This window comes from Coloeus monedula (assembly GCF_965178545.1).
Source record: "Coloeus monedula genome assembly, chromosome: 1".
Taxonomy (NCBI): domain Eukaryota; kingdom Metazoa; phylum Chordata; class Aves; order Passeriformes; family Corvidae; genus Coloeus; species Coloeus monedula.
This window is the reverse complement of record NC_138781.1, coordinates 18,047,059-18,061,415: the sequence shown is the minus strand read 5'-3', so window position 1 is coordinate 18,061,415 and position 14,357 is coordinate 18,047,059. Positions and strand designations below refer to the sequence as shown.

The 14,357-nt window shown below is 43.3% G+C and overlaps 1 protein-coding gene across 5 annotated transcripts in view; it reads left to right on the top strand.

The window, feature by feature from the left end:
• Positions 1–13,227: 13,227 nt before the first annotated feature.
• The window catches only part of MSRB2 (methionine sulfoxide reductase B2), a 43,838-nt gene continuing 42,708 nt past the window's right edge, over positions 13,228–14,357 (top strand). For 2 of the 5 annotated variants that reach the window (XM_082296108.1, XM_082296104.1), the window contains exons 1-2: positions 13,237–13,434; positions 13,527–13,690. In XM_082296108.1, coding sequence (XP_082152234.1) covers positions 13,582–13,690 — 109 coding nt within the window. In that variant the 5' untranslated portion in view covers positions 13,237–13,434; positions 13,527–13,581. Of the gene's footprint in view, positions 13,435–13,512; positions 13,691–14,357 lie in introns of all 5 variants that reach the window. The other 3 variants (XM_082296106.1, XM_082296107.1, XM_082296105.1) reach the window with 3 other exon arrangements.

Sequence of the window (14,357 nt, the reverse complement as noted above, 5' to 3'; positions counted from 1 at the left end):
CCATCTTGATGAATTTCACCAAAATAAATATTTTAAATATGTTTGCAGTGCTGTATTTATGAAACATAAGGGGGTTCATATCCAACTATCAAAAAGAAACATATCTGGTATGTTGCCTTAAAGGTTTAATAAAACATGGTTTTGGTATCTAACTTCAGTGCTTAAAAATTTTGTTAAATTTTTTGTACTATTTTAAGACTAAACTGCAAAACTACAGATTAAAATTTGGTAATCAATCATATTTGGTGTGTGCTAACATTACAATGCTTATTAAACAGATTTAAATTCCAATACCACAGATTCTTTTTTAAAATTTTCCTTCAAATCCCATGCACATTTGTAGGAATTTCATGTCCATAAAGCAGGAAAATGTGACATCTGATGAAATAACAAGTCACCTAAAAACAACTGGACAATTTTTGTGTGAAATAACACAAGAACTGAGAATTAGAACTACAATAACAGTATACTTTCAGCCTCTGTAGAAAAAAATCCCATTTATATTTCTTAGAACTTGGCAGAGTTAATATTTACAGATGATAGGATACTCTGGATAAAAGTAAATACTGTTTGTCCTGGCACAGGAAAGACAGATGATTGATAAGTTAATGCTTGTGATCTCTGTTCAAGTTCTTTATTTTTGATGTGAAGATAAAATGGACTCCGAGAAGGCAGTGGTTTTAGACAGGGAATTTGTATTTCTTGCAGCCTTGGGTAACGTGGTGTTGCTGAAGAGTGGCAGTGCTTCTAAGAGAGGTAAAATACTGGCTAGAGCACTCTAGTAAACACTTCCTGGTGAAACTGTCAGGAATGTACTGGAGTATTTCAGAGAGCACCACTATCAATTGAGTTTACTGTGGAAAACTGAGAAAATGTCCTGTACAGCAGTTAGGCCAGTGCAGGCAACATTGTAGAGAACTGAATTTCAGAGGACCAGAACACCTACAACAAGACATTTATTTCCTGCCCACCAAAAATGTGATTTAAAAAATTGGGGTCTGTGTTGTTTTAGCTTTTTAATGTTTGTATAAGCACAGTCACTTGTCTTGACTGCTTTGGGTTGAGGAGGAGATTTGTATCTGTTGTATTCATTACTGCTCATGAGCATGATCCCACCACTCCCTCTCCTTCCTCCTCTGACATGCAGCATGATTTCCTGGTAGCCCTTAGGGGAACATTTTATCTTTATGTTGTAAATTCACTTATATGGCCTCATGCTCATTTGTTATTTTTACCTTATGTTCTGCAGTCCTCTAGACATCAGAATGAAAAAGAGCTCTGGAAACAAAATGCAGGATGTGCCGGCAGAATTGAGGGAAAGGTGAGGATGTGTTTCTTATCATTGCTATGTAGCAGGTAGGAGACTGATGGAAAGTCATATGCTCTCACTGACAGGTATGATTCGGTATAGAAACCCACAACTTTGAAAGTCCAGTAAATTGAAGTAGAATAAGAATTAATTTCCTGCTAGCTATCATTTTGTATAGTTTTCTTACATTGGAATTTCATTATTTTGTATTGGAACCATAATGTTAAAGTATGACTTACTGTGTTTGAGGAGGTCTTGAAAAGAAAGCAATTTGTTTTGTTTCTAATAAAAATTGATATTAAAAAAGCCCCAAAGTGCAGTTTATCAAAATAAAAATTGGGAATTTTCTAGACATATAAGCTCGCTTTACATAAAATAATTATCTAAACAAATAAAACCAAATACTATACCCTGCAATGAATAATGCAGAATTTGATGATCCTAAAATGTAGGATCCAGAAATGTTATATGTCGTTCACAGTTTTGAACTTTGAACTGTTTGAGTTCTGTCACTTCAAAATTGTAATGCACTTGGATGTCAGAATTAAGTTCTAGGTAGAATATAAACACTTCAGTCTCAAATTGTTGCTTTGAAAGCTGCACTTTATTTGTCAAGTAAGTCAAGAGATGCCACACCTTTTTATTTGATGTTAATCGGGGACCTATGGTTGTGTCCATGGGCTGGTGAAGAATTCCTCCAGCCTTGATAAGAGCAGCTCAGCTCACATTCATTCCAGAACTGAATCAGAAAACAAAACGTTTAAACGTTTCTGTAGGGCTCAGCTGGGTGAATATTCCCAGGACACGCCCAGCACGCACCATTTGGTTTGGGCCATGCCTGAGGGATTTGATCACCTACCTTCATTTAAGGAGCAGATGGGGAAGGGCTCATATTTCCTTTTACGTAATAGTTCACTGGGCAGATTAGTCACACAGAAGGAGTCAGGCTTGATGCCTTCCTAAGCATGAACAAAACAGTCTGCAGCTACCTCATTGCAGGATCTGTTCTGGCCACTAAGCACTCAAGCATCCCCTTTTGAAGATCTGCCGTCATGTAGACAAGAATGCAGGATTAATAGACTACGGAACCAGAAAAGTTGAGCAACCTCTTCAGCTTAATATTTGGGGGTAGCAATTAGGCTTTTCCTTTGGGAAAAAAGAGTCTGGGTCTCCAGTACCCACTTCCAGAAATGTTCTTACAGTTTACTGCATAGACATGTAAACTTCTACTGTAAGATGTAGAAACTGTACCCTACCTAGAACAAGATCCTTATAATTAGGTGCTCTCCTGCAAGGGGAAAAGCTGTCTTAAGCAAAGGTAAGAACTGAGATGAGGTTCATTCCTCCACAGCTGTAACCACCATGCAATGACACAGAAATGGGCATCATGCCCAGCAGCTGTGCAGAATGAAAACCAAATGAGATGTGCTCAGCTTCATGAAAGAGAGGGCATGTAGATGGTTATCCCAGGACAGTGATGGGGACTGAAGATCCTGATTTAAATGAGGCACATCTAAGTCATCCTCACTGTGGTGTCTGTGCTTCTGAGAGAAGCTGTTGTGAAGACTCTTTCCTCCTGTTCATGGGAACTGCCCAGCTTAGTATTGACTGTGCCAAAATGATGTAGTGCCCTGCTCAGCTTCCTGCATGGTCTCTTCCAAAGCATCTGCAAGTGACACACCACACGTGCAGACACACACACCCCACTGCCCCTGCTACTCATTGAAAAGAATTTTGGTTTTGATTTGGCATTGAAAAGTACAATGCCTAATATAGCACACCTGTGTATTAAGAAATAAAAATCTGGACTGTGCTGATAAAAGGTCAGGTATTATTCCGACGTTTCTGATGAATGTGAGCTGGTAAAGCAGCAGACCAAGCCGATGGTGGTGTCAGTGGGATTGCAAGCTGCAGTAGAGGTTTTGGTATGAAAGAGTCTAATGCTTTGGCCCTGCATACCTCTGCTTTTGCTTGTTCTGTGTGTGCTGGGACCATTGTGGCTAAGGGAGTAATTCCAGGCTCTGCAGATGAGTTTTTGGCTGAGACCTGTTTCTGAGGGGTGCTCCTGGTAAACACCTTCCTGCAGAAGAGGACTCTTCCTCCCCCAGCAGGTGCCGAGGCAGTACAGATTGCTGGCAGCAGCACCACCAGCACTTCCATGCCTCCCTTCTGTTGCCCTTGATCCCTGAGCAGTAGGAACACTGAGGTTAGCTTACATTTGTTTTATCTTTATGCTAGCAGAGAACAACTGCAGTATGATATATAGGATTGGGACATTTCAAATAGTTTCTGATTACCCACTGCTAAACTAGAGCATTGATGGGACATCACTTCCTCAAACCATGCACTCCCATGCATGTAGAAATTAAAATGAGCTCTTCCTCCAGGAAATCTCTGTTGCTGATTAACTCTGGATCCTGAGAAGAATCCAGAGCTCTCAGAACAAAATAGGTATTTATTTTCAAATCCAAGAGGAACTTTTATTCTGTTACTTTTCTCACTAAACTTGTCTTCAGGGAAAAACAATTCTTTCATTAGTAAATGTGGGCTTTGAATGGTGACTTACTATTTTATCTACAGCTTCTTTGCATGAATCAACACCTTTTCTACTACATGATTCATTTCTCTGTAAATCCAGCTTACTATTGACACAGAGTGTCAGAATGGAAACAGCAGAGGCAGTAGACATGTACTGGCCAGTGTGTCAACTTAGTCAAGATAGAAAAGTGCATTAAAACATTTATTATATTCTTGCTGGTTTAGACAAGAGTCTTCCTCCCAAGAACTCTTTGGCACTACCTACTTTCCTTCAAAGACTGGAAAAAAGAAAAAAAAACAAAAACAAAAACAACCCATGTAATTAAAATCCCAAACACATTGTGACAAAGCGTAGGAATTGACAGACAGGATCAAGCCAGGAGTCTATGAAGAAAGTAACTCATCTCCAGCAATGGTCAGTATGAGAAAGGTAAAGAGCATGGCCCAAATACATTTCTGTATTTCCAGAGTACTCTGCTAGGTTCAGCACTTCACAGCTGAGGGAATTTCTATTTGTCTAGGGATTTAATAACACATTTACGCAGAGATGAAAACACATAGCGCAGATATGCCTGTACAACCACCCACTGGCACATCCAGTAACACAGACGCTCTAACTCTACAGCTGTGACACTGTACCTTCTCTCCTCCCAGGCAGCTGCACCTCTTCCCAAATGGCACAGAGGGAAACAACCAAAGGTTGTTGCTGTGGCCTTTGCAATACAGCTGTGTATACAGGACATGATTTTTTCAGTTCACCAGAACTGCTATTGCAGCAGATCTTTATAGATAAATTAACAGCTCTTTAGCCCTCTTAATGAGCTTATTATTTTCCTTTTATACAAACAATGTCTCTGACACTAAAAGATATCAGAAATAGTGGAATAACTTTGTCTGGCCTTCCTTGTCCACTATCACCCAGGCAGAATTTAGAATTCGCATATAGGTAGAGTATGCACAGGCACGAGGGAAACTTAGGGTGGGAGAGACATACATACACATGCATACGTCTTTGACCTATAAAAATGTTATTTGTAGGACATGGAAGAAATTGGAGTATTGGAGACACAAGGAGCTTTTCTTTCATGAAGAGTGAGCTTATTTTCATGCTAATGAACCAGCTAGTTCTTCCAAGTCATTGATGTTTCACTGGCATGCTAAGATGCCATCTATGGAAACCTTGTACAAAGGATAATGAAGCCAGTTCTTGCCTGAGGTTGGATAGATGTTGGGGGAAATACAGTAAGATGGGCAGCAGATCCTGTTGCTCATGCAGCCCTTTGCCCAGGCTACACCCACCTATTCAAGTGCTGTCCACAACCAGCTCTCCTCATGCTAGTCCTGCCTTGCATATGAGCACAGGAGAGGGTTTCTTTGACCCTGTCTTCCAGCAGACCAAATGCTTGGACTCCGCAGGATCTTTTTGCGTATTTTAGAATAAGAGACAAAAAAAGCCGTTCAGCAGGACCTGTTTGCTGCTGGTTTTCACTCCCTCATCCATGCTGCATAGAAGTAACAAAACTCTCCATAGGCTCCACAGTGTGTAACATCTTTTTTTTAGTGGTGCCAGTGTTGTGCAAGTTTGCTATAAAACATGGTGCCAAATTCTTGTGAAGCAGAAACTGCTCCAAAGTCACCTCACCTTTTCAATTGCAAAAGAGGTTGAGGTAATCTCAACCAGAGACCTCAGTGCCTGCTGGTCCCACAGCCTGCAGTCTCACTGTTCCCCATTTCTTTGTTGCTTTCTCTTGCTGTTTCCCTAGATTGTCTCACTGTGTCTGATACTGATCTGTTGTGTTTTCTAATCTACATCCTGTCATGGTTTAACACCAGCTGTCAGCCCCACACAGCCTTTCATGCACTCCCCCTCCTGTAAGATGGGGGAGAGAATCAGAAAAGTGAGAAAAATCAGTTTAATAGGTAAAACAAAAGCTGCATATGCAAGCAAAGCAACACAAGGAATTCATTCACCATTTGCCATGGCCAGGCAGGTATTCAGGCATCCCCAGGAGAGCAGGGCTCCATCGCATGTTAAAGGTGACTTGGTAAGACAAACAGAATCACAGAATCAATTAGGTTCAAAAAGACCTCTGAGATCATTGAGTCCAACCTTTTACTAGGCACCACCAAGTCAATTAGACTATGGTTCTAAGTGCCATGTCCAGTCTTTTCTAAACACCTCCAGGGAGTGGACCTCCACCAACACTCCACCACCACCATAAAGGACATCACTCCGAATGTCCTCCCCATTCTTCTTCTGCCCCCAGTTTTATATGTGGAACATGATGCCATATGCTATGGAATATCCCTCTGCTCACTTAGGGTCAGCATCCTGGCTCTGTCCCCTCACAGGTTCTTGTGCAGCCCCAGCCCACTCGCAGGTGGAGTAAGGAGCAGAAAAGGCCTTGGTGCTGTATAAGAGCTGCTCAGCATTAACAAACACATCCCCATGTTATCAACACTCTTTCCAGCACAAATCCAAAACACGGCCCATACCAGCTACTGTGAAGTAAATTAACTCTATCCTATTCAAAATCAGCACACCTTTTCTACAGATCAGCAATGCTTCCTAGTAATAAGAAGGATTTGAACAAAAACCCCCACACCATAGCATGTTTTTAATTCCTTTTTAGTATGAGCTTCTCTGAACAAGGTGCTTTTAGTGACACAGTCTGAAAGAAGATTCCTTAAAGGCCAGGTGTCAAAAAGATATTAAAGAGTCAAAAGGCTTTTCAAAATGTCAAGTCATTAGTTTTAATTGGCATTAGGGAACATATTATGAAAGACTGGAGGTCTGCTCAGTGTCTCAAGATATAACAGATGTTGGTAATGATATCTAATTTCCAAAGTTGGAGAATTCTCTGACAAATGGGCACTCTTAAGACACAGCTTATCCATGGTAGATCATACAGAAGAATCACATGGCTGTGAGTGCCAGCTTCTTTTCATTTCATACACTATTTTTGCTGCAGACTTCTAATGTAAGTGGGTTTAATCCTAGATCCACCTGCTATTAATGGGAGCTGCATTACCAAAGAGAGAACTAGGTGACCAAAGGCTGGCTCCTAGGCATACATATGTGCAAAAAAGTCAGGGACTGTAAGCCCAAACATTGGGCTATTCAGGTACTACCTTTCTTCAGGAACTCCCAATGACAAGACAGTATCAGGAATTGATGGGGACTGGGACTTGCAGCACTGGGACAAATTTAATGTTGGGTCTGAGTGTCTCACTGCAGTTTCCACAAGCTAAGAGCTGTGTGGCATGTGGTACAGGTCTGTAACAAAAATAACATGAATGAAATGCAGGGTGAACTCAGGATGCAGTGTTCCACATGCCAAGGATCACACTGATCCAATGCTCAGAGCACCTCCTTCGGAGCAAAATCTCTGGTCAGAAATCTGCAGTTATTTATGCAGGGATTAGTCTGTAGCATTTATTAGCCTGAGGTAGAGGAGGGATGGGAGTCACAGAATCATAGAATGGTTTGAGTTGGGAGGGGTCCTAAAGATCCCCTCGTTCCAACCTCCACAGTGGGCAGGGACACCTTCCACTAGACCAAGTTGCCCCAAGCCCCATCCAACCTGACCTTGAACGCTTCCAGGCACAGGACATCCACAGCTTCTCTGGGGAACCTGTTCCAGTGTCTCATCCAGGGGCTGCCACTGATTCAGTGTGTCCTTGCCACTTGCTGTGTATTTGCTGACCACAGAAATTCAGTAGTAAAGAGCAGCACAGGTTTCAGTCAGGTCCGTGCTCAGTTTTGATACTGGAACACTGCTGAACATTAGGTATGGTGGGAAGGTATCTTTCCTTGGAACTCAGGAACTAAAGCATTGCACTAACAAATGTGCTAGCTATACTTGACCTACCAGTATTTTTTCTTGCTAGATGAATGGCAGTATGGTAGAAGTAAGAGGTCCATGTGAAACCTAGAGCCTGCTCTGATCCTTTCTACCCTCTTCCTCCATAGCAGATCTGGACAAAAACATTTACCACAGCAGCACTGACTCAGTACACTCTGCCTTTTAAAAGGCTCCTCACCTAAGGTTCCCACATAAGTAGGTTGTCCCCGCAGATCTGGCCAGATTTTGTATCACATGAAGCTGGAGGAGAAGGTTTTGCTCAGCTCAGAGTTGCTCAGATAGGTCCTGGAGAGGAAACCCCCAACTCCTGTTCCTGTGGGAGCAGGGTGTGCTGGGCCAGACTGCCACCAGGCACTTCATTTTCATGAAGTGGAAAACCAGCTCATGCCTTGAGAACTGAATGCTAGTTTTTCCAACAGATAACTGCTGAGCATGCTGAAGACCAAGGATTATAACTGAATCTTGAAGTACTGCTACAAGAATGAATTTAAGGCAGGCAAAGCACACAGGTAGTGCAGAGCTGCACACTGTGCACCTGCACATCCCTTAGGCAGTTTTTTGAACTAGTTTCTTGTTTTTCAATTCAATCAAAATCTGGTTTTATATAACTGGGAAAATAAAACTCAAACAAAAAAGCCTCCAAAAACACAGATGTCAAATTATTTTTGAGATATTTCGTCCCCTCCACTGTCCATCTACTTTATTAACAGTCCTGCTCCTTACTCTGTAATTCTTTCCCTAGTGAAATCAAGAGGCGAGCCCAATCTCCCAGTCTGGCCACAAGGCAGGTGTCTCTTGCAAAGAGCCACAGAGTGTTTGAGAGCCCCATCAAACCCCCATGACCCAGGTCACAGCCTTTAGGGGTGCTGAAAGCTCTGCCAAAGCTGCTGCAGACCCAGAGCACAGTGCTTCACACTGGTTAGAGGTGCTGGTGGCAGGAGCAAGTACCACATAAAGAAACATAGGGCTAAGATCTTCTTGGCTTCTTAACTTGTTCAAATACATCCATTTTTAGTAGAAGATTTCCAGAGGACAGATGTGCCAAGAGGTCTTACACAACACAAGTCAATCAGAACTAGAACTCCCAGCTAAAGCATTACCATCACTGGTGGCTGGGGCAGTGGCAGTACAAAAGAACGTAAGGTCATTTGTAGGAAGCGGGGAATGCACACTCAGCTCCCTGCTTTCTTTTCCTCTTTTCTAATCAAGAGCACTGCAGTGAAGGTGTTACCTGCACAAAACCTGTGGGTCACTCTACCAGATGGGCCCACATCTCAGCAAAGATGAGATGGAGAAAATGCAGTCTTTGGGGAATTTTTAAGGAGCATGATTTTGTGCTTTCCCAGATTAGAAAATACATTAAAAATAAAACTTTGGGGGCTCACTTAAGAGAGAAGGAAAGGAGATTCATAATTTCACTTACATGAGCCCCAAATTAAAAAATATATCTACGATGAATGAATGGGAATAAAACTTGTTCTTGTGAGCCCCATTCCTCAGTAATTCCCATTTGCTGGGAAAAAGGCAAACTCTGTTTTCAGGGAAGTCAGTCTATTGGAGAGAGCCATTTTCCCAATCAGAGTGTGAAACATGACACACCCTACTCTTAAATCATTTCTATTTTACTTTTTTATGATGCAATCATGAATTAGCTTTTTCTGCATTTGTAATGAGAGAATAGAACAGATGGTCAGGGCTTAGTTCAGGGTGATAAATCCATTAAGATAACCTACAGAAAGCTGCTGCTATGGCCATTGCTGCCAAATAGGTTTTCGTTCAATGCTCTGTTCAGGCTTTGGTTACACTCTGGAAGAACCATCTCAGTTCTTCACTACCTTGGGGTACAAGGGATAAGAAATCACACACAAGTTTGTAGAATGTATTATTACTGTCTATGTGACTTAAGAAATTTGGATGGTGTGGTACAGGGGATGCATAGGGCAATGCAGGGAAATAGCCTGGATTTGTTGCTTCCCAATAGCTGCCCCTGAACATACATGTACTCCATACCAGACTGCATGTCTGCTTCTAGCTGAGCCAGGGGCTCATTTGCGGAGTAGAGTTTTCTGTCAAGGAGTGATTGCAAACTATCCATTTAACTTTGAATTCATGCCTTAATTTGTTATGCAAGAGATTTTTCAAGGCATTTAGAATCCTAGAATAATTTATACTGGATAGGACTTGTGGAGAGCATTTGGTCTAATCCAACTCAAAGCATTTGTCACAGTGGACCAAACCGATAGGTCCCTTCCAACTGCAACTATTCTATTCCATTCTGTTCTGTCCTGTTCTGTTCAAATTCCAACCTTAGACTCCAACAGAAGGCTTCCACTTAAGCTAGTCCACAAATATGACCTATTACTTTCCAAAAACAAAGGTTGGAATAATCAGGTATCCTATAGCTTATGATTAGCAAAAAGAGGTATTAAACCATAAAGCAAACAGAGAAGTTGTGTGTTCATTATTTCTGATGATGTCTTTGACCTGAATCACATCAGGCTGCTCCATAAATTAATCTAAGCAGAATCCATAGATCAGCTTCAGGGAGTTTCAGATCTGCATTCAGTCTTTGTGTGTCTCTGGAAACCAGCAATACCCTTTTCCAAGGTACTTTGACACTTCTGCTTCTAATAAATTTTGCCCAAATCCCTTTCCATCACTGGAATCCAGCAACAGAGAATTACCACGTATCTTATGATAGTGTTTCCATGTGGAAACAGTATCTCCATATACCAAAAGCTCATAGTTTCATTGCACCCGAGTGTCTAGAGCCCAGCTGTGGAGCTGTATCAAGTTTATTAGAGGAGAGAGAAGACTCTGCTGAGGAAGGATGTGGAGTTCCTGCAGTATCTCCTACAAAAGCATTGAGGGTTTCTGTGGGGGAAGATGGAGCCCCCCACAGATACAACCTACCTCTGAAGGGCTTATGCCAGGCCCCTGTTCCTCACTCCCCAGGGACCTCGGCGCACAGCATCACTACATATGGCACCTCCAAGACAAATTGTTGCGTGTTGAGCTCCCACGTTTCAATGGAACCACCCCATAGGAGGGGACATACATGAGGTATGACACAGTGAGCAGAAGAAAATCGATTGCATACAAATGCATACAAAATAAAACCACCACAATTTCAGTGGTTTTTTTCCATACATAGTAATGTCGAGGGGCTTTACAAACGCTGTGTGAGCAGAGGTTTGAATTTGAGCAGGGCTCATTTCACTTCTGCATCTCACTGCTTCCTGGCTGACTGCTCAGTATCTGCCAGTGTAGGCATTACATGGTGCTCTGCTCCCAAAGCTGTCAGTCAAGACAGAGCCTGAGCCAGGAAATGGTTGGAGCCCAAATAAATATTAGCAGGATAGTCTGGACTGTGACTGCTTCCTTCTTCCCTCCTGCTCTTGCCTTCACATGTGCTGCTGCTGCCTCAGGACAGAGCCACCCTATGGGAGGAGCTGAGGAGCTTCTACCCAGCTACACGTGTCTAATGGGACACTGTGCTGTGGATGAGTGACCCTTCCCTGGATGCAGCTTGTGTACATGCTGGAGTCAGGTGACATTTTTAACAATAAATCTGCTGAATTACAACTCGGGGAGAATTTACATGAAAATTTACATAATGTAGCTAGGGGAGATTTTTAACTGCTTCCCCTTGTGTATAAGGGAGAAAAAAAATAGGACGAAAATGAAGTAACAGCTTAATTGGCTTTTAGAACAGTCTATGGGGAGAAAGGCAGGCTGGATGTCTGCCTAGCTACACGGCTTGGTGTGTGCTGTAACCATGGGAGGCAACATTACAGGCATGACAGGACAATGATTTGGTTTTTCAGCACTGAAGATCTGAAAAATGAATTACCTCCAGCTGGGGGGGGGGTTTGTTTTCCACTTGAGGAAGGCCTGTCATGCTGGTTTGGATGACTGCAGGTCAGGCTTCTGTTGGAGGGGAAAATGGAGGATCTGCTCCACCATGCACCACCTCAAATGTGGATCACAGCTGTTGGGATGAATGGGATCTGCCTCTTCCACCACCACCCTCATTTTAATAAAGCAGTGGCTTGCAGTGAACTGGGTAACTGAGAGGATGATGAGGCTTGGGCTGATGAGCCTGATGCCTTCTGCTCCCACTGCCCCTCAGGTGCCCACTTCCCTTGCCACAAACTAAGGAAAATGGCACAGCAGCAGACCTCTGTTGGTTCAGTTCCCACTGCCTCAAAACTGCTGCATTTTGGGATGGTACCAGTAACAGAGACCTGCAAGGAAGATACCGACAGTTCATTTTTTATTTTATTTTGTCTTTAAAAAAGGCACCAGTTAAATCTATGTCAATTACATGAAAACATGCAAGTTTAGGGACTAACCACTTTCTCTCATCCTCCTTCATTTCTCAGATAATTCAGGGAGAACTCTATTGATTACTTGACCTCCTCAGGAGCAAACACTGTCTGAGATTAAGAACAGGAATGTGAGGGAAATGCCTCTTTTCCACAATTGAGCTGGAGACAGAGGCCAGGAGTGACACCATCACCCCCTCCCACATTCCAGCCCTAAGCCAGTTGCAGAACTGGGGGAGTGTCAGATTGGGTCTCTCCTCTCCAAGGCTCCCTAACATGTTTCAACTCCCTTCTAAACCATGGCTAAATGACTGATATAAGATGCCATAGGGGTAAGCTAGAAAATGTTTGGAAAGATCACAGGATCTCACTTCCAAAAATAGCTGAACATGGAAAAATGTTGTCCCTCTGCCTGTAGCATGGGATGCTGCCTTCTGCCAGCACCAAAGTGGGCTGGCAAAGCCCTCTCCTCCCTGCCAGCAGCACTGCTCTCCCAACATCCTGAATCACAGTCCCGATTCACAGGTATCACATCTCCAGGATTTTTATCCAGGTACTCTGGCTTCACTCCACTGTGTCTTATTACACAGGACAAAGCCATAAATCAGCTGTGTGCCCCTCTCCCCCCACCACTGCAGACAGTGAATGCACCATGTAGGAGCCTTGCTGATATCCAGCCTTGGGTGCAATACTCTGTGGATCTGAGCAGAGGCAGTGATTGCAGCCATGGTACTGATCAGATGCTGTGTTGGAACTACCATGCTGCCGTGGAGCTCACTGTGTTAGGCATAAGGATGGTTCAATACATATGTGTATATACAGGACTGATCACACAAGACTATTTTTTAGCTTTGATTTTAGAATTAGGCTAGAAGAATTAGACTAAAAAGAAAGTAATTTTGTATTAAACACCATTATTAGCTTTGCTATCCAATGTAATCAAAACACTTGCTTCCACATCCTTCAGAAATGAACTAATTCCAAATCAGAAATGTAACTATTGGAAGAAAAGCAGACAGTAGCACTAAGGCTTAACCTGGAAAACTAACTTGTGTTTAGGCCTCCCTTTTAGGGACGGGCTGCCAAACTAACACACGTGTCCTGTTACGGGTATATTTATAGGCCAAGCCAAAGCAGCTGTGACTGCAAATCACTCCACGGAAACAGGAAACCCTCAGATGGCACAGCCCCTTCGCCATTCCTCGATCAATAACACTGAGAGCAATGCCTGTAACATGCATCCAGGACAGCAAGAGAGCTTTTGCATGCAAGTACCAGACTTGTTCTCCTTAAAAACAACCTAGAATGGTTGCAAGTAAACGTCTCAACAAGATTTTGTTGTGTTTGCAGCTGCAGCGAGTGTTCATTTTTAAGCTGGTCTCTTTGCCTCTCGGTAAGAAGTGATTGAAACCTTTACCTGCAAATGCTGCATCGGCATTTAAGCGGGTGCTTTACTCATTGCTTTTGTGAGGTCTGATTCTTTAGGTGGAACGCAGAGATTACACACGGCCGGCGTCTTCCCCGGTCCCGCCCCGTCGCTATGGCGGCTCATCCGATCTGGAGGATGCTCGGGAGCCGCCGCCTGCTCGTCCTGCTCCGCTCCCCGCTGCCGAGCGCCGGCCGCGCCCGCGCTGCGCACAGAGGCACAGGTACCCCGGCCTGGAGCGTGGGGAGGGGGAAAGGGCATCCTTGTGCTCGCCGTCTTCTGGCCGCTCAGGAAGGGCTACGTTAGCATGCTGTAGGTTTTGGTCTTGAATTGGCAGGCTAAACTGTGGGGGTTTTGGTTAAACTATCATTTTAAAATTCATTTCCCCCTGCCCTCCCCGCCCAGTCTCACCTCTACCTTGCAAGAGATGAATGCAGGTAAGCGTTCATTCCTCAGGAGCTGATTGTTTCTCGAGGATTCCGTGCTGATGGGAGATAGGCTGGGAGGTAATTCCCCACCTCAGACTTTTTGATTTTTAAACTATTTTACTTGCTGTTTTTCAGACAGTCTATTAATTCTTTGCCAGTCCCATACCACCATAAGTGTTCTTGGTGTGTACAGACTCACGGGATGTGTTACTGGAGGTTTGCACCGTGATGGGTGACTTCTGCTCTGCTGTTGTGTGTCCTTCACTTAACTATGGCCCCTCTTCTCTTGGGCTGCACGTGTTGCTTTCTTCCAGGGTTCCTTCAATGGGGCCTGTGGAAGTTGCTAGTGTTCCATAGCTGATAGATGAACATTACTTCTGGTTTCTGAGCATTTCCAAGAGGTTTGCCAAACCTTTTAGTGATACCCAGGGATGAAGAAGGAGCACCAGCAGACCAGCAGTT